The 21,455-nt window shown below is 34.1% G+C and overlaps 2 protein-coding genes across 3 annotated transcripts; one reads left to right on the forward strand and one right to left on the reverse strand.

Annotated features, from left to right (window-relative positions):
* On the reverse strand, positions 1,336-4,172 carry LOC109350760 (pollen receptor-like kinase 1). The gene is made up of 3 exons (XM_019592058.1): positions 3,326-4,172; positions 2,435-3,058; positions 1,336-2,187 (listed from the first exon to the last, which is right to left on the reverse strand). Exons 1-3 carry the CDS (start codon positions 3,987-3,989, stop codon positions 1,559-1,561), a joined length of 1,917 nt encoding a protein of 638 aa, XP_019447603.1. The 5' UTR covers positions 3,990-4,172; the 3' UTR covers positions 1,336-1,558.
* LOC109350762 (serine/threonine-protein kinase HT1-like) lies at positions 9,775-13,129 on the forward strand. Of its 2 annotated transcripts, XM_019592060.1 has the most exons (3): positions 9,775-9,835; positions 10,184-11,141; positions 12,511-13,129. In XM_019592060.1, exons 2-3 carry the CDS (start codon positions 10,225-10,227, stop codon positions 12,848-12,850), a joined length of 1,257 nt encoding a protein of 418 aa, XP_019447605.1. In that variant the 5' UTR covers positions 9,775-9,835; positions 10,184-10,224; the 3' UTR covers positions 12,851-13,129. The 2 variants fall into 2 exon arrangements, with proteins under 2 accessions (XP_019447605.1, XP_019447604.1); XM_019592059.1 differs by lacking the exon at positions 9,775-9,835 and having other exon boundaries at positions 9,973-11,141.

The following is a 21,455-nucleotide window of genomic DNA, read 5'->3' on the forward strand; positions in this document are numbered from 1 at the left end:
CTTAATTTAGGCGAGCACATCAATTGGCTTCACGATGGATATGGGATATAAAGACTTGAAACTTGTTAAAATTCATGCGCTTGATCTCAAGAATCTTTATCCAGTTGGGCTATGTCTGCAGGGCTAGCCTGCTCACAGTTATTGGGCGAGCATGGCGTAAAAATTCATTTATTAGCCCAAAATGCATTGTTTCACCCATAGGCTTCTCTAAATGGTGGAATGCATGCATACATTATGACCATAATTATTAAGTCAATTTGGTTATGTCAACAGGGCTCGCCTGCTCACAATTATTGGGTGGGCCCTACAAACAATGGAAATGGAAATGGAAATGAAGGATGCTCAATGAGGGTAATAGTCTTTAGTGTCGTGTATTAGCTTCAAAATATGATCATGATTTTAATACTACTTGGGGGGATGGATCCCTCGTTTCTATGAGGAAAGGATCATTATGGTTCTACGACTTAAGTAGACTGGAGCAAAGGAATTCGGCTATTCCTCATTAATTCTTGGACGATGTTGTTCGGTAAATTGGGGATGGAACAAAGACCACTTTCTCGCAAGACAATTGGATAGAGTTAGACAACCTCAAGGATAAATACCGAATGTTATACAAGATGAGCTTATCTACAGAAGCTTGTATTAGCGACATATGGAAATGATCTAAAGATCAATGGGAATGGACTTTATCTTGGAGAAGATTACCTTTCAATTGGGAGCAAGATCTTATCGACATTCTTATACTGGATATTCAAAGTTGTCACATTCAAGGCACAAAGTCAACTCGTGCGGGTGGCTACATGATAAAACCAATTAATATTCTGTTAAATCTGCTTACAAACTTATTCTATGTTGAATCATCACCAGGATCCGGAGCAACATAGTTCCAACCTCGACCCTTTGGAAATCCAAAACCCCATTAAAGGTAACTGATTTCGCTTGGCATCTATTCCAAGACTGGATACCAATAGTGGATGTCTTACTTAGAAGAATGATTACTCTTTCCTAGGGACCTATGTCTTTTTTGTAACGAGGAGACTAAATCCTCTCAACACATTTTCTATATTTGTAAGGTCACCTATTCGATATGGCAAATTCTCTACAAGTAACTTGGGTTCAACATTGTGCTTCCCGCATATACATCTAGTCATTTCCTTACTCGTATGAGCATAATCTGCAACAACTTGTGCAACAGGATTTGGAGTATTATCTAGCTAGCAACAATATGGTCCATCTAATTAGCTAGAAATGTGAAGGGTAGCGTTCATAATACATAGAAGATTAAAGCACAGGACATGTTAATAAAAAGAAAGCAAGAAAGATAGAAATGAAGAATTTGATTCAAAATGAACCTCTCCAAGTAAATCTAATTAATATAATCTCATCAATGGCATTAGGCCCTTGTTCCATCTCCCCTCATGCACAACAATTACACTGGGAAAAAAATCAAAAGGAAAAATATTGAAACCAGGTAATGTAACATGAAGGAGGAACAATTCCATGGGATTTTTTTGAAGGAGAGATATAAATGAATGAAATTAATCCAAGTAATTAATGACTAAGGCAAAATCTCTGATTCAATATTTTCATTCTCATTACTATTATCTCTTTCTTTTATCTCTTGGATTTTATCTACAGCTTCTTTCAAATCCCATCTCTTGTCCACATCCACTTGACAACAAGCCAGTGCAATCTTCAAAAGCTTTCCCATCTCCCCCTCATTGTAATTGTATGCCCCCATGTCTTTGTCAAACACCTCACTACTCCACTCTTCTGGGACAATTGAATCTACCCAATTTGCCAAACTCAACTCACTTCCTTTCCCTTGATGACTTTGTTGTAGAAAGCTAGCAGGCAACTTTCCTGTTAGGATCTCCAAAATGAGTATCCCAAGACACCAAACATCGGTCTTCTTTGTAACACGGCCATGCTGCAAATACTCGGGGGATTTATATATAACCATCAAATCAGGAGCAAGATCCTGATTAATAATTGGCACCAACCCATAGTCATTTAGGATTGGCTCTAAAGACTCACTTAGAAGAACATTAGAAGATTTAAGATGTCCATGTGGTGCAATTAGGCTTGGCATCTCTTTGTACAGATATTCAATACCTTTTGCTACCCCTTTCACAATTTTCAACCTACTTGGCCAATCAAGGCTTGGTTGCCCTAGAGCTTGGTATCCTGAAGAAGAAACAAGTAACCAACTATGCATGAGAACATTTACAAGGGGTTTGCAGAGAAAGCTTTGTGCAATTGTTGCATTAGCCGCAATTATATAATTTAGGAGACAATAAGTAGCCTATGTGTATATATGAGGTGACATGAGAAGAGAACCATATGATGCTCAAAAGTGTTAAGTGGTTGAAGATCATTGATCTTAACATATGATATTAGGTGTATATAATGATGCAAGTGATGTGATGTATACCGTGAAGGCGAACAGCCAAGCTGCCATTGTGAACGAAGTCAGATATTAAGAGCTTCTCCTCCTTCCTATAATAGTAAGCAACAAGTGGAAGCAGATTAGGATGACTCAACCTTCCTATCCTTCTCATGTGTTCTTGGAACTCTTCCCTTCCAACATTGTTCATTTGTTTGAACCTCTTCACCACCATCATTGGTCCATCTGTCAATGCTGCCTTGTATGATGAACTGAAACAACCACTTCCCAATATCTCAGCAGAAGCTCTCAGCAGTTCTTGAAGATCAAATGGTTCCCTGTCATCCCTCACAAATGATAACTTCATGTTTTCTCCTTTTGATCTTGTGGAACTGCCTTGAGACCTTGTTGACCTTTGATCACTATTCGCATCATCTGATGATGATGTTTCTGATCTTTTCTTTTGGTTGTTTGATGCTCCTGCTCCTGGATTCTCCATAGAATCTGTTTGTTGTTGTTGTTGTTGTTTTCTTCTTCTACGAAGGACGAACATTACTACACCAATCACAACCAATGCCGCAGCAACAAGTACCACAATCACTATAATCTTTACAATTGCTGGATTTTTTTTGGAGCATGCTTCCAATGGGGCTCCACATAACCTTTGATTGCCTGCATCCTCATTTGACATATATAATATTATAGAAGATATTTTTTGTATGAGTTTTAGGCTGATTTATGCGAAGGCATGTTTAATATGTGTGTGATAACTTTTGTACGATATTATGTTTCATAACACAACCTTTCACCGTTTGCATCCTCGTATTGGACAAAAGTTGTTACTTACAGATGTAAATGTATAACATAAATATGGCTTTAAAAACATCAATTAACTTGGAAAGGGGCCAAGGAAAAATGAAATGAAATAAAATGTCTTACCAGAAAAGGATGAAGCAGACATGTTACTAAGGATGACTGGTATTTCTCCCACTAGTTGATTATTAGCTACATTTAATGATTTCAATGTTTTGGGAAAAAGGGGAATGTGGCCAGTGAATTTGTTTCCATCCAACCTCAAATCGATAAGCCTAGTCAAATATGATAGGGATGTTGGAATATCACATGTGAATATGTTGTTTGACAAGTGAACTTTCTTCAACCATTTCATATTCACAAATGTTTGATCAGGAATCTCCCCATAGAACTTGTTATTTGAAAGGTAGATATTCTTTAAACCTACTAGCTTGTTTAACTCTGGCCATGTGCTTTGAAATTCATTGTTCATGAAACTTATGGTTCTGAGATATGGCAATGTGGTGAGTGAATCCACATTAATGACACCCTTGAGCTTCATATTCTCAAGCTTCAATCCCCATATATGTTGATTATAGCAACGAATGCCTATCCAATGGGAATTGCCAGCTGAACATGGAGGGGTAGATGCATTCCATGAGGATAATACTTGATTGTTTTGAAGGGAGTCCTTAAATTTGAGGAGCAATTCTGTGTCAGAAGCAGCATCAACAACAAATAGAAGGAAAGGGATGAAGAATGGAAACAAAGGGTGGTGGTGGTGGTGTGTAGTGCCAGTGATGAGTGCCATAGCTAGTGAAGAAGAAGAAGGAACAAGGGTTGGCACAACCACACACACACGGAAGAGGGTGGGGTGTGCAAACGCCCTCTCAAAAATGATATGCTAGCTAGTGTGAGAGGTGAAAAAGGGTTGGAAGAATGAAAGGAGATCAGAAGAGAGGAGATGCTAAGAATAGGAGGAGACAAAGAGAAAAATAAGTGAGAGTGATGTTAAAGATGAGGTTGACGAAGTCATCCTATAATACTATTATATTTTTATTTTGTATTAATTCATGCATGAGAATAATGACATTTTGATTATGTGTAATTTGTTCATCATCAGAAATACACTCCTAGCCTTTCAATTATCTTTTCCTTACATTCCCTCCTATTTCTTAGGCTTTGGTTGACTCTACCTTCACTTATATACAATAATAATGGCTTTTCTAACCTATGCATCCATCTAATGGGTAACTTTTAATTATATGATATTGACATTCTCCAAACTATTATTTACTTATATATAAAATCAGTTATACTTATTCTTCTCTTTCTCAATTCACTTTTACGAAAAATAAATAGGGTGAGGTGAGGAAAAAAAAAACTGATTTATACATAGAAAGTGAAGTATAATATTGCTACTTCTTAGTGATACCAGTATTTTAAATTACAATTGCGGTAACAGTTGCGGTTACTGTGATTGTGGTTATTACGGTTGTTGCGATGTGGATTACAGCTTTTGCGGTGTGAATTATTTTGTGATTAAAATAATATTTTTGAATTTGATGCAATCTAAATATGGTTTGATGCGGTCGCATCATTGTAATTTGGAATCATATCACAATTGTAGTATGGTGCGATTGCGGTGGTCACTGCAACCGAAATATTGCAACCGCAACGCAATATTGCAGTCGCAATTTAAATCACCGAGTGGCACAAATTGTCTACAAAGAAAATTGTATGCCCTTTTAAAAATGGTTCATTTGATTAATTCATTTACATAGAAAGTGACACAAATTGTGCGATCCCTCTATAATATTGCTACTTCTTAGTGAACGATATAAGTAGATAAGATAATGGTCTCGTAGGTGAGTGTATTAGCAATGAAATATGTACTAAAATTGTATGAGCTATCCTCCAGACTAAAGGTAAATTTCAATAAAAGTAAATTGGTGAGATTGAATGTCGTAGAGGTGCATAGGATACCCTCTCTAAATATTTGAATTATTAGGCGAGCTCCGAAACCTTTTTCTATTTAGACATACTAATGGGAGTTAACCATAGAAGAGTCGAGGTCTAGAAAACTTTTGTTGAGAGACTAAAGACAAAACTTTCATCTTGGAAAAGGAAGAACATTTCCTTTGGAGGTCAAGTTTCTGATTAATGTTGCCTTATTCATTTTACATATATACATGTTGTCTTTCTATAAAGCTCCATCTCTTTGTTGTGCACTCTATCTAAAAAAATCAAAGAGAATTTCTATGAGGTGAGTGAGAGCATTAGGAAAATAAATTGGGTTAAGTGGGCAAATGTGTGCAAGGCAAAACCTGATGGTGGATTAGGGGTCAAAGACATATGACTCTTTAACTTAGCGCTTCTTGGGAAATGGAAGTAGATAATGTTGAATGAGAGAGATAGCCTTTGGTGTAGGGTTATGGAGTCTAGAAATGGAAGACATAAGACATATCAATTTGGAAGCAATTCACTTACCCATTTTAAGAAAAGGTCATTATGGATTAAAGACTTGTGTAGATTAGATTCAAAGACCGTTGACCGCACAAGCTGGTTTTGGATCAATATGAAGAGGAGCACAAGGGATGGGAAGACCACCAGATTTTGGCACGATAATAGTGGACAAGGACACACACATATATGACTTAGGAAGTTGGTTAGGTGGAGGTCGGAGGTGATCCTTAACCTGAAGAAGACATCCTTTTTTTTGAAAATTTGAACTAATTGATAATCTTATGCAGGTTCTAGAACAGGTTACCTCGAGGAGACATAGAAGATCATTGGGAATGGCTAAATGAACAATCTGATCAATACTCTGTCAAATCTTCATACAAGATTTTTCTTAGACACATGAACAATCAAGTACTAGAACATAATATCTTTGAACTTTGTGGGAGTCAAAATCCCTCTTGAACATTTCTACACATACATGGAGACTATTCCAAGACAGATTACCAACAATGGAAGCTTTGCTAAGGAGAGAAATTACACAATTCCAACAAATGACTAATTGCAGATTTTGCAATGAGAACCAAAAACTTCTCGACACCTATTCTCATCATGCAAGTTCACATATCTACTTTGGCAGAAGATCTATAATTAGCTTAATTTTGAAATTGATCTCCCCAAAATACAAGAAGGCATTTCATAATGTACATGGGCCTACAAATCAACAAAAAAATGTCAAAAGTTGTGGAATGTCATTTAGCTATCAACAGTATGGTCAATCTTATTTGCAAGGAATAAAGTCATTTTCAACACTATTAAGGTGACTATCCGACAAATTATGGAGACTGTGAAGGTAAAATCATGACTATAAATTCAAGGAAAAAGTCACACAAAAAAACTATAATATCATACTCTGCATGAAACTGTTAATCATTGGAATGATTAATATCATAGATGTGTTGCTCGTAGAATAGTCATTAGTTGAACATATGTGATTCTATTCAACTACTACTTCTCGTATGCCTTGTACTTTTTCATTTAAGCAATTATTTGCCAATAAAAAAAGTAGGATAATACATTTTAAAAATGAACTAAGTCTAGTGAAAATAATATACTCATGCTTAAGTAGCTAGTGTGTAAAGATCTCAATACGACTTATATCTTTACTTGATTATTTTACATTTAAAATTATAAAAAAATATTACCTAAGAGTTACATTGTGTAAAGTTAAAGAAATAAAGGTTGAGGAAAGAAAAGTTGAAAGGAGAAATGAGTAGAAACTATGGTGTAATGCATATGTTTTATGGAATTAGTTATCTGCCAGCTTGTTTGATAAAGTTTTTAAACAACTAGGATATATATACATTGGTGTTTCTGTACTTGTTCTAGAAATACTTCATAGATTGTAATGTTGGAGGTGCTGATTTAGTGTCAATGAATTTTGATTTTTATGGTTGATTTAACACATATTTGAGTTCATGACTTGTTCATAGTTTGCTTATACTCCATTATCTTTTTATCTTTCAATGTTCATGTTATTTTTTATATAAAGCGATATGTTGTCATACCTAGTGTATATCAGTGTACTAAACAATAAGGGTGTTTAAATCTAGACCCGTCCAAAAATAAAATGGAAAACAAAGCCAAAATAGACAGAAATCGTAAAAACAGAATGTGTTTGAATTATATTGTATTTATTTTTTAATGACTAACTGGTTCGATCCAGTTTTCGGTTTCACCTCTTGGATCCATCGATATTATTTAAGTGTGCTCATATTATTGTTGTTGTTGTCTTACTGTTATTGCTACGATTTACTATTGTTATTTACTTTATTCTTGTTGTCTTGCTATTTTTTTATTATTTTTTGTTGTTGTTTACTTTTCATGTTATTTGACACTTTTTAATGTTGTTTTGATTTATTGAACACTATTTTTTGCTTTTTTATGCTTATATTTAGTCATTTTTATGAGTTTCAAGGGGAAATTTACACAACTACTGCATTTTGACTTGTTTATTATGGTTCTGGTGTAACTTTTTAAAATAGTACTGGAGTAGTGCACTTTTCACTGAACTCGTGGATAGTAAGCACAAGGCTTATTTTTCTTCTTAAAATCATGAACACCATCCACAATTTCACTTTTTCTCTCCCCTAAAGTTGTGGATGATATCCACAACTTCACTTTTTCCATTTTCTCTCCCCTAAAGTTGTGGATGGTATCCACAACTTCACTTTTTCTAATTTCTCTTCTCTAAAATCGTGGCTGTGAAACTTGAGTTGTGTATTGTAGTGGATACTATCCACGAGTATTATATACCAGAAACAACCTTGTATATATCACTCCCCATTATAACCATAAATCATACTACAACATTTTCTCTTCCTTATTATTTTCTCCTAATCTTCATTCCTTTTTTCTAATCATTTGTTTCTCTTCCTTACTTATCTTCAAGGTAACTATATTACTTCCATAAATACAAATATTATTATTATTATTATTATTATTATTATTATTATTATTATTATTATTATTATTATTATTATTATTATTATTATTATTATTATTATTATTATTATTATTATTATTATTATTATTATTATTATTATTATTATTATTATTATTATTATTATTATTATTATTATTATTATTATTATTATTATTATTATTATTATTATTATTATTATTATTATTATTATTATTATTATTATTATTATTATTATTCTGAATACTATGATATTTATAATTTGAAGGTCCTGAGTAAGGAGGTCAATATTCTTCATTACCGATTGGCTAAAACTGATGTCCATAGACCTTCAAAATATTATCTAATCGATAAAATGGTGAAATAAATTGTTCATGGAAGTATAAAATTATAAATATTATAGAATTCAGAATAATAATAATACTTATAATTATGGAAGCAATATAATTACATTGAAGATAAGCAAGGAAGGCAAACAAATGATTAGGAAAAATGAAGGAAGATTAGGAGAAAATAATAAAGAATAGAGAATGTTGTAGTGTGTTTTCTAGTTATATTGGGTAGTGTTATATACAGGGTTGTTTTTGGTATATTGTACTTGTGGATAGTACCCACTACAACACACAACTCAAGTTTCACAGTCACGATTTTAGGAGAGAGAAATGGAAAAAGTGAAGTTGTATATACTATCCACAACTTTAGGGGAGAGAAAATGGAAAAAGTAAAGTTGTGGATCCCATCCACAATTTTAGGGGAGAGAAAAAGTGAAATTGTGGATGGTGTCCACGATTTTAAGAAGAAAAAAGTCACATGCTTACTATCCACGAGTTCAGTGTGGTAATATTTTAAAAAGTTACACTAGAACCGTAATAAACAAGTCAAATTACACTAGTTGTGTAAATTTCCCGAGTTTTGAGTGTTTGTGCAATTTCAAATTTTTATACAAAGTCGAGCCAAAACCACATATAATATTTGGACCAAATTGGATCGGACATCTTAATATAAATAGAACAGACCAGATCAAACTACTTGTTAATTATATGTTTGGATTGAATGATTTTTTTAACTAAAATTCGATGCAAACATTCCACAAACACCCCTACCCAACAGTATATTAAGGTGGTTGGGTTAGAGTAGATTAATTAAGCATTATTTACAAAGTTGCTGTTACATTTGAATGTTGAAATTTTTTCTCTTAAAGGATTTGTTTCTTCGTCACATGTGAACATTTTTTATGTTGAAATTTTATCTCTTCAAGGATTTTTTCTTTCTGACGCGTCAACATTTTTTACTTTTATTCTTGCATATAGTAATAATGAATATTAAATTAGGTGATTTATAGTTGTAGGTTGATCCCAATTATGGTAAAATTGATTGGAAGCAAGTAGGTGAAGAAATAAGGGTAAAAAGGAGAAAAGAGGGGGAAAGTGAAGAAGAAAAAGACAAGAAAGTGAGTGAGTCATCCGTTACATTACATTTGCTCTTCTTCGTGACTCTCTGCTGTCCAGCTGTGGACCTCAACCTTCCTTCCTTCCTTCATTACTTTTCTTCTTTTTCTTCTTCTTCTTCTTTCAATCCCTTCTTCTTCTTCTTTTTCTTCTTCTTCTTCTTCTTTCATTCACTTCTTCTTCTTCTTATTATTCTTCATCTCTCACTACTCACTTCTCATACATACTTCTCTCTCTCTCTCTCTCTCCCTCTCTCTCCCCTCTCAGGTATGTATTCAATTTCCACTCACTTCTTCATCACTCATCACTATACCAACCATTTCACTAACACCTTCCTTCCTTCCCTTAATTATTTATTTATAATTATTCACTCACATTCCTACTAAATTTCGTTTCCATTAAGGAATATATCAAATTCAATTCAATGCTCTTAAATCACACTCTTCTCCTTCTACCTTTTCTTTACTATTTCAATTTCAATTTCAATTTCAATTGTTACTTTTTATAGATTGCTTCTTTCTCCCATTGCTTGCTGAATATGGTTAGGGCTTTTCGTTTTTCCCAGGGTCATTGTGATTGTGATTGTGATTGTGATGTGATTGTGATTGTGGTTAGGTTAATTAATAAAGAACAATAGTTGGTCTTTAATCTGGAAGATGATGATGGAAGGCGGTGCGAAATTCCCTGGAATATTAATAGACCTGAACAAGCATCATAATGATTATGAATTCTCTGAAGGAGGTGGATTTTATCATAAGCTTGATCTGAATGACGGTACCAATATGTCCATTGACAGCTTGCAAACTACCAATGGTGGAGGATCTGTTGCCATGTCTGTTGACAACAGCAGCGTCGGCTCCAACGATTCCCACACTCGCATTTTGAACCACCAAGGCTTGAAGAGACGTCCCAATGATAACTACTCTATTGCTCACAGTGTCAATCGTCGAGGAAGAGTCACACATGCTTTGAGTCATGATGCTTTGGCTCAGGCTCTCATCGACACTAATTCCCCAACTGAGGGTCTTGACAATTTTCATGAGTGGACCATTGATTTGAGGAATCTTAGTATGGGTGAGCCTTTTGCTCAAGGGGCTTTCGGAAAACTTTACAGAGGCACTTACAATGGTGAGAATGTTGCTATCAAACTCTTGGAGAGGCCTGAAAATGATCCACCAAAGGTTCAGTTCATGGAACAACAGTTTCAGCAGGAGGTCATGATGCTGGCTACACTAAAGCATCCTAACATAGTTCGCTTCATTGGTGCATGCCGTAAGCCAATGGTGTGGTGCATCGTCACAGAATATGCCAAAGGTGGTTCAGTTCGTCAATTTTTAATGAAGCGTCAAAACCGATCAGTTCCCCTCAAATTGGCTGTCAAGCAAGCTTTGGATGTTGCAAGAGGGATGGCATATGTTCATGGCCTTGGACTGATCCACAGGGACTTGAAATCAGATAATCTTTTGATTTTTGGTGACAAATCGATTAAAATTGCTGACTTCGGAGTTGCCAGGATTGAGGTGCAAACTGAAGGAATGACTCCTGAGACCGGAACATATCGTTGGATGGCTCCGTAAGATTTTTTGGATTCCTTTTTTCTTTTGATATTAATTTAAAGGTGCATTCTGTCTGTTTTTCTGAAATTTGATTTGAATAAAAACGAGATATCTTAGTCAAGGAAAGATTAATAAATTTATGTATATATCACAGAATTAGGACTCTTACTCTTTCCTGATTAACTATATATGTACACATTTTCTTTCCATTTCTGGTCTTATATATTGGCTGGTTAATACTTTTCTTTTGTTGTTTTATTTTTCTTTAGTTTTAGCTAAATATTTCTTGCCATAATATTATTGTGAATTTGTGACGAAAATGTCTTTTAATCACATTCTTACCTTTTCTTTCTACATCCTTTGTGCATTAAGAAGCAGGGGGAAATCTCCATTTGCCTCTTTTACTTTGAATCAAAGGTTAGGGCGGAAGAATGACTACAGTGTAAATAAGACTCACTGCTAAAAACCAATTATTTAAAAAGCAGCCTAGCCTTTGTCTCTTAATAAAAAAATTGACTAACTTTTAACTACGTGGACATGTATTTCTTAAACTATGTTTGGAATGTATTCTTTAGCTTCTTGACTTCTTCTCATGGTGAGGTATGTGATAGCAACTGTGATGGTTTTAGCAGAAAACTAGAAAGAGTGATGTGCAAGAGCAATGAAACTTTTCCTGTATTTCTTGTGGAAATATTGGAAATCTTATGCATTTATAGGCATAGTTTTTCAATAAACCTGTTTGGTTTCTCGTGAATCTTCAGTATGCTCACAGGCCTGGGAGCATTTCTTTGGCCAGATGGGAATATTATGATATTTCTGGGAGGAGGTCTATACCCTTGGCCTTGCTTTGGCATGTGATTGTTTTCACAGATTCTGTGTTCAACTAGTAACTTTCATGAAATTTCCTTGTTGGACATTTGGAGCAAATGGTCTCTTTTGTTTCAAAGCTTTGTTTTGGTCTTTTAGGAATGCGTTATCATTTTCTTTCTTGTATAGATTCTTCTTTCATTCCCACGATATCCTATTTAATGAAAAGATCCTTTTAACTGTCATTTATCAAAACTAGTTAGTGCTTGATAAGTGTATAGAGATTTAATACGATTAATTAAGAACCCAATATAGGAGATATATGGATAGTTGCATTTCCTAGCTGTGGAAGATAGTAATCTAATTAGGTCTGTGTAACTGGGTCATCATGCTTTTCTATATTTTTGCTACCACCAAAATCCAGTTGATGGTTTATTATATATCCATTGCTTGTGGGTTATATATGTGTGCTTGTTTGATGTGCTCAAATTCATTATTGGGTTTCACTGTTTTATTGTAGTATTTAAAAATGCTTATTTTGATGTGAAACGTGATGTGTCGTCTTCTGATCTTCTGCAGAGAGATGATCCAGCATAGGCCTTACACACAAAAGGTGGATGTATATAGCTTCGGAATTGTTCTGTGGGAACTAATGACTGGAATGCTTCCATTTCAGAACATGACGGCAGTACAAGCAGCATTTGCAGTTGTGAATAGAAATGTTCGCCCAGTCATACCCAATGACTGCTTACCTGTTCTCCGTGAGATCATGACAAGGTGCTGGGATCCCAACCCTGATGTTAGGCCTCCATTTTCTGAAATTGTAGGAATGCTTGAGAATGCAGAGAATGAGATCATGACAACTGTTCGGAAGGCTCGTTTTAGGTGTTGCATGGCACAACCGATGACTGCTGAGTGATCCTGGGAAAACAGATGAAGTAAAGAGTCACTAGAACATAGACTGATATTTTGGAGGGAACATAAGACTCAAGTAGTAAAAGGTGACTATATAAATAGTATTTTATCTGTGTGTTTAATTTCTTTCTTCAGAAAAAAATTGAAAATCTTTCTGGGAGACCTTTTGGTTATTTGGTTTCTATTTACTTGGATTTCTGTTCTAAATTAGTAAAAGGAGATTGTGTATGTAATACATTTTGCATTACAATTATGTATAGGTTTGAAACTTTTGCTGTGTATCTATCTATGGAATAGTAGTTATGTCTTTCCAACAACTATCCTACCCTGGGGTTTGGATCCGTGGGTCTTAAATTCAGCTAATTTATCAAATTTATGTCTATTTTTGGCATATCTTTCCTGCTGGTGCGGTGGCACTCCATCTAAAAGGAGATATTGTTGATGAACACTGGTGTGACGGTGGGAGATGGTAGCGTCACAATGGTTGAAAAGGCACCTCAAGAGGGTGGAAGTAGCCTAGTAGAACCATCTAACTCTTGTTCTTTTAACCATACTAGCACCCTAATATTTCAAATTTCAATCACCTACACCCTAACTCTTCAATCACCTAAACCATAACCTCAGACCCAACTTCCTTCACCCAAAACCTCACCCCAAAACTTCCTTCACCCAAAACCTCACTTCCTTCACCCAAAACTTACACAGTGAAACCCTAAGAAACGTAGACACCATCACTCACGCAATAGACAGGTGAGAAACATGGCGTAGCATCTTTGTCAACAAGTCTTCATGTGCTTTCCTAGGAAGACGCAGAGCCCTCCTTATCTCTGTCCTTCCAAATAGTTGAGTTACAATTGGACCTCACTATGTTTTTTCCCTTTAATTGCTTCTCTATCCAACTTGATGGGCTAGATCACTTATTGTACATATGATTGTAACTCCATCACATTATTAACTATAGTATCTTAATGTCAGACCTCATCATAACAACTTTCAATTCTGTGTTACTCATCAACAATCTTGCTCCCTTGATCACTTATTGAAGGTTGCAGTTTTCACTCCATGATGACTATCTAGAACCTTATGACATGTACAAATTTGTTTCACTTTCATCTCCCACTGTATATTGGCATCAATGTAACTTCTACCTTTGAATGGGGGAATTTTTAGTCTAGAGTCTTTCCTCCTAACATTGGCTTTTCCATCACTTTGTCCTGGAATCTGTTCTTCAAGTTGTCATATCCTTTTCATTGAGAGATTTTGTTTTTCCTATCATTAATCTCTCCACTTCTTTACTAATTGCTTCAACCAGTTACTTCTAAGCATCTGAAATATTAGCATCACCTTTTGTTTCTGCCACACTTAAATAATAATGTAGATAATATCAAGTAAATCCTTATAACTTCCTCATTTGTTTACTCTTACACTCTTAGTTCTTGATTGAATCAATTGGGAAATTTATCAAGTAATAACACGAGAATTCATCCCCTAAAAGTGATCTATCTGAATCAGAAGTGTTTAGAAGAGACGCCCTAATTGTGGCATTCCCGAACACATGTTTATGTGTCACTTGAAAAGACAATATTAGACAACAATTGTAAAGTGAATAAATACATAAAACAGCCTAAATAACCTTGCAAATGAACCACGATTACAGATAAAATTATGTTCTACTATGCTTAAAGTATGACATGCAAAAAAAAAATGTTAAGTTTAGCCTAACGAGAATCAGACATGGATCCTTTGTATTTGTCGTAACCCAATTTTCAGTTGGAAATAAGTTATGTGACTTAGAAAGAGATGAAATCAATTTCGACCCGGTTCCAAACTCATGAATCGATTAAAGAAGGAGGAAGCTATTAACGTTATGTCCACACGTAATAAAACAGTACATTCGCTAACAACATGAACTTTTATACCCTTAATTTTTTTTGAATAAAACCAAATATTTTAATCTTGTTTTTGTATGTAACAAGAGTTTATTTTGTTCTTATATATCCCTAGATATAATAGGGAATCAAGACTATATAGTTTTGGGTTTCCATATTGCACATATGGATGCGTAGAAGTAAGATATACTCTTGTCAGACACAAAAATAAAAAATAATTTTTTTATTCTAGCAGTTAAATTTTTAATAAAACAATTTTAAGGGTATAAAGTTCATGCAATTAGCGATTGTACAGTTTTATTATGGGCGGACAGGGTTCTAATGTCTTTCTTGATCCATAATCCACTCTCGATCTCAGAACTCAGGTTAAGAGATCATTTTATCCAAATTGGGCTTAAAAGATAGTTTTCAATGTTTTAACCACACAAAAACATAGTGGCGACTTCAAAACCTTTTTGGAGATGTCGAAATCAAACTCATCTCTTCCTAAGTTGCAAAGTGAGTTTCCGACCGGAAATCATAGGTTAATTGCATGCACTTGAATAGCCTTTCTTTTAAAAAATATATTTATTTTCTTTATTTTTCTCTTCAAATATTTGTAAACATTCATTCCATTGTTTTGTAGCTTTTGAGGTGATTATTTATTTTAATAAAAGGTTTGCATTGTTTCTTCACACACTAACACATAACACTCATAGGAAGGACATCCACTTTGCTATCACGTGTTATCTCAATGGTGTTAGCATGATGGATCACCCAAATTGGTCCTTATATTGTGAGTTATGCACTTGAGGGGCTAGACTCTTCTCATTTTGAAACATATGATGTTTGATTTCCTTTCTTTTGAGATTGAATGCAGTATGGTGACTTAGAAGTCTAGAGCTTTTATTGAGTTCACTCTAAACCAAACCTATATCTCGCCATAAGGTTATGACCTTTAGACTATCCAAAACCTTGTAAGTGTACCTTGTTTAGGACACAATAATCATAAGCTAAAATTTATCTTATTCATAAATTAGTACTTTTGTCCCTCAATAAAGTGTTCATTCGTGAGTGTTATAAGGATGTCATTGCACTTTGATGTTCTTGTATTATAAGGACGACTAATTTCCATGGAGTTCTGATCGATGAGTTCAATATCCTAGGGATAAATTTCATTTAAAGTATTCCCTTCAATGGGCTCAATGACTTAGGGATAACTTTCATATTATATCTTTCCATTCGATAGGTTCATCGCCTTATGGATGAGTTTTCTATCATGTAAGTAAGATCAGAGTTATACCATTTAATTCTGAGATGACCTTAACAGTATAATAGATGTCGAATCCACCATGACATTTAACTATATTGTAACTAAGGCTATATTTCCACAAAATAGGGTACCATGCTCTAGGGGCATACAAAAAACAATGACATTATTACACATCATGATTATGCATACTATTCACCTATTCATTCATACATTCATTCAAAAAGATACATCATTTAAAAATGGTTGGGATTGACTTTCATCATTACTCCTCTTTGTAATCGTTAGATTCAATTCTACAAATTTGCGAAGTTATGGATCTTGATACAATATTTTCTTCGAATCATCTGTATCAATTCATTGATTACAAAATTCTTAGATAATTCATCAAACACCAATTCCTTGGATATTTAATCAATTATCTAGCATTAAATCCAATATAAAAGCAATTCACACATCATTGTATATTCTTAGGTCAATGTTGCATCAAGAAAGATTATCCAGATTTGATTCCAAGTTTAACTTCCCAGTTAAACTTAGATCCAAGATCAAGAATCTAGAAATTAAGCAGAATCAAACATTAAGCAAAGAATAAACTTTTCAAAATCAAACAACAATATATTTTCGAATTGAATCTAAGAATACAAGACTTAGAAAATTACATTTCAATCCGAAAACAGAGAGAATTAGTCGCTCATCCTAGGCATCCCAACACTAGAATGATGTAAATTACAAACAAATCCAGATCTAAAGTCGTTCACACGATTTCTCTCATTATCTCTCATGTTTCTATCTCTAGAATATTTGCAGAAAAATGCTTTGAAAATGATTGGATCTCCCTCACAATCGTGTAACCGCCTATATCTAATTCAAAAATTTTGTCTCTCGCTCGAGCGATAGAGCAAATTTCAGCATTAAGAAACTCTTGTAGCTTGAGCGACAATTATGGCTTGGACGAGAGATTCATAGTTTTAAACTTGTCTTTCTCTCTTGAGCGTGGTGAGCTCACTTGGGAGAGAATGAGTCAAAAAATTTCGTCTCTTTTCTAGCTTGATCGAGGTCCTCTAGCTTGGGCGAGATACCAATGCTAACTTTGTCACAAATCTTCTTCAATTTTTAGCTTCTTCAACCTCATTACCTTGCAAATAACACAACATATGTAAGCTTTCTAAGCAAGAAATAATTATACTAGATTCTTTAGAGTTGTACAAGGATTTCATTGTAACTAAACAATAAGTGCCCAAAATTATATAGATTTTCTTCACAATATGACACTTAACAACTCCCCCAAACCTAGAATCTTGTTTGTCCTCAAGCAAAGTAATGGATTCAACTCAAACAAAGTAGAGAACCTAGTCTTGAAACAATTTAATCCAATCATGTCAATCATCTAGAATCATCCAAATCTTTTTCAAAAAGACTTGTTTCATGCTTGATCATAGTGATCCAAGTTCCAAACGATTACATGATATTTATGCAGTTCAATTTCAAACAGAATAGCAAGAATAACTACTCAATTTAATCAAAGGAACTCTCTTATGCTCACAAGTGAAGTGTTTCACTCAATTCTTTACTGGAATCATACAATTTGACTTTGTCTTTCATTTCAGTCGTATCATGTATACATGTTTAATCAAGGATCTCAAGGACTTGACATAGGGTTGTAATGAGGCATGACTACACAGAAACTTTGTTTTTCTAGGATACAAAGAAGGAGGTAGACCATTTGTGCATACTCAAACTTCCTTCATTTGTTCACTTTCAACTTTCTTTCACTAAACCATTACTTATATGCTACTAACCATTTTGATTCTCATTTTTCAATTGATTCTTTCTTTTGAGTCTTCACTTTTTTGGCATGATTTCAATTTTTTTATTTCCTTTCATTGCTTCATGCTCATCATTCACAAATAATTGAAGAAGGAGAATTTATGATTCACTTTCCAACTCAGATACATAAATCACAATTTCATCCATTTCCCAACATAACAATTAAAAAACCATATGCACTAATGATCTTTCTCCATGGGTGTGGGGATTAATGTATTTCATTATGGCTTGGGTTCTTGATTTTCAAAAAGAAATTTTCAGCTCAAAGGGGCTACAAAGAATTGGATTCATGATTCATAGGGGTTGACTTTCTGGATGTAGCTTAACTCTTCTGAACTAGGCCTTAATCATTTCCATGATATTACATGCTTAATGACAGTTGACAAAAAAAATCAGCAAAGCTAATTAATAGAATCCAGCAAAGTCACTCATCTGTGTTTGGATACACTCTTTCATCAGTTTGAAGGTTTCCTTCCTTTGATTGAACTTTCATTATTCAACCTATTCAGTTTGTGTCTGATTTATGCATCCACATCCTGAAGTAAGTCAAACTCAGAACCCTGATCACTTTCTATCCACAAAGTCTACACAAATTATTATTTTTGTTAGCTTGAAAACACAATTGGATTTATTTTTGGATTTTCTTCTATCCAGACACACTTTATTGAATTAAACAAATTACTACACACATACAGACTAACACATACATAATTAAACACAATTGAAAAAAAAAGCAGCTACACACATAGTCATACATAGCTACTTAAACATAAATAACTTAAAACAAAAGAACCAGTTTGTTGTTTTCATCATATGCTCATCATCACATCATTTTTTCATCATCATCAGCTGTATCATAATCAGATGGTCCACCAGCTTCTGCCTCCTCTAGGAATGTAGGCCTGACCGCAGGCCATAGATACTGGGCAGTGAAATCTTCAAGGCTCATCCAGAATTGGTTGTGTGGATATTGAATCTAATATGCTGCATAAAAGCCCTGTTGCTGGTACATCTGACCCTGTCTGAGGATATCATTCTAGAGTATAACATGATAATGAAGAACAAAAGATAAAATGCACTTACAATTGTTGACTCATGATGGAAAAGTGGAGTGTGTGCTAGTCTTTTATGCAATGATTTATATATAACAAAACAACACTGGTAACAAAAATAAAACAACATTGGTAACAAAAATAAAACAACACAAAAAAAGTAAAAGTTGGATTGCCTTCCGGTAGCGCTTGTTTAATGTCATTATCTCGACGCTTATTTCTTATGTGTTTTCGAGGTGGATGATTATGGTGAGCCACTCGACGTCACCACCCAAGTATGGTTTGACCATTTGTCTATTAATTATCCAACTTCTTTGAGATGTTGAATCTTGAAATTTTATTGCTCCATCATTTGTCTTCAGGACTTTAATCAATTTTTGTTCTTCCCCAAGTGATAAAGTGTTGTTAATCACAACTGATTTATTACCTCCATCTTCCATAAATGCCTACTTCAAATGTGAAGGCAATATTTTCATTTCTAACTTATGAGTTTCAATTTCCTGAGTTTGGTTAGCTCCTCAGTTTGGACCTACTGAGATGAAACATCTCGGTATGCACCTAGCTCTGCTACAAACTTCTCAATACTCTTATCCTGTTCTGCATTTATACTTTCAGGTGCACCCATCAAAGCTTTCTCTAAAGGACTGTTTTTGTGTAGATGTTTGTCATTCATCATGTATAGTTCTTCACCGACATCTACTCTGAAACAATTTTACTTGTCCATCGGAGGATGCATGACTTCAAAAACGTTGAAGTTCACTTCACCGTCTTGTCCACTAACTTTCAGCTTGCCCTCATCAACATCAATATTCACCTTGGCAGTCTTCATGAAAGGTCTGTCCAAAGTAAATGCTAGTTGGGGAAAGTAAATGACAGAAAATAAATGTTAGTGGTTAGATTATTATTCCATCACTCTTTTATTGTCAAATAACAATTTATTGATTGAACTGTACATTTTTGTATGCTATTCATATGTACAAAGTTACAAACCATGAATTGGTTTGAGCTTATGTTTTTAGGAATTATTTATCAATAAATAAAATTTATAAGTTTAACACTTTACTATTTTGCACTTGTATCTCTTTCAAGATTCAATTGTAGTATAATATATGGTTATGTCGAATCACGAGGAATTGTCTAAGAGAAATTTACTTGTACTTTGTATCTTTTATCAAAAGTAAGAAATTAGCAAATAAAGTTGTTTCGGTGTTTTCACCAAGTGATAAACATGAAAAAGTAAAGAAACTAACTATTTACAAATTCAAGAGAAGAATATGGATAGAATGATGGAATAATTTATTGAATATAAACATGTGAATTAATGTAAGTTATGTGTTATACTTTGGTTAAACCATATATCATGTCTTAACCTTCCACCTAGTGTCCTAGCATGGCAAAGCTGATTTTCAATCCTTGTATAATACACTAAACAATAGTTAACTGCCATTAGTCGGAGTAGGTTGTCACACCCTACTTCAGGCTTCATTAACATTGTTTAGCCTTGAATGCAAGTTGCTTAAAATAGGTGCTTTGATATGGCAAGTGAACTAACATGTGGGTTATATTTTTTAGTTCACTTGACAACACTTTAAGAAGAAACATTTTGGATCTTGAAATCAAGTTTTAGTTGATCAATCTAAAATTGCATTAAGAACATCTTAAAGAATCAATATAACTTGTATAATTGAAGAAGAAGAAGAAGATAAAACTACAAGTACTTACACAATAGTCCAACTTTTGGAGCATTAACCATCCATCCAAACATTATATGCTTTTGGTTCCAAATGAGGTTACAAAATCATGTTTTTGCACCTTATTTTGCAAGAAGAAGAAGAAGAAGAAGAAGAAGAAGAAGAAGAAGAAGAAGAAGAAGAAGAAGAAGAAGAAGAAGAAGAAGAAGAAGAAGAAGAAGAAGAAGAAGAAGAAGAAGAAGAAGAAGAAGAAGAAGAAGAAGAAGAAGAAGAAGAAGAAGAAGAAGAAGAAGAAGAAGAAGAAGAAGAAGAAGAAGAAGAAGAAGAAGAAGAAGAAGAAGAAGAAGAAGAAGAAGAAGAAGAAGAAGAAGAAGAAGAAGAAGAAGAAGAAGAAGAAGAAGAAGAAGAAGAAGAAGAAGAAGAAGAAGAAGAAGAAGAAGAAGAAGAAGAAGAAGAAGAAGAAGAAGAAGAAGAAGAAGAAGAAGAAGAAGAAGAAGAAGAAGAAGAAGAAGAAGAAGAAGAAGAAGAAGAAGAAGAAGAAGAAGAAGAAGAAGAAGAAGAAGAAGAAGAAGAAGAAGAAGAAGAAGAAGAAGAAGAAGAAGAAGAAGAAGAAGAAGAAGAAGAAGAAGAAGAAGAAGAAGAAGAAGAAGAAGAAGAAGAAGAAGAAGAAGAAGAAGAAGAAGAAGAAGAAGAAGAAGAAGAAGAAGAAGAAGAAGAAGAAGAAGAAGAAGAAGAAGAAGAAGAAGAAGAAGAAGAAGAAGAAGAAGAAGAAGAAGAAGAAGAAGAAGAAGAAGAAGAAGAAGAAGAAGAAGAAGAAGAAGAAGAAGAAGTGAGGAAATGGGAGTGCTTTTATAAGAAGAAGAAGAAGAAACTACAAAGTATGTACAATGTATGAAAG

Source organism: Lupinus angustifolius, chromosome LG06 (assembly GCF_001865875.1).
Source record: "Lupinus angustifolius cultivar Tanjil chromosome LG06, LupAngTanjil_v1.0, whole genome shotgun sequence".
Lineage (NCBI taxonomy): Eukaryota > Viridiplantae > Streptophyta > Magnoliopsida > Fabales > Fabaceae > Lupinus > Lupinus angustifolius.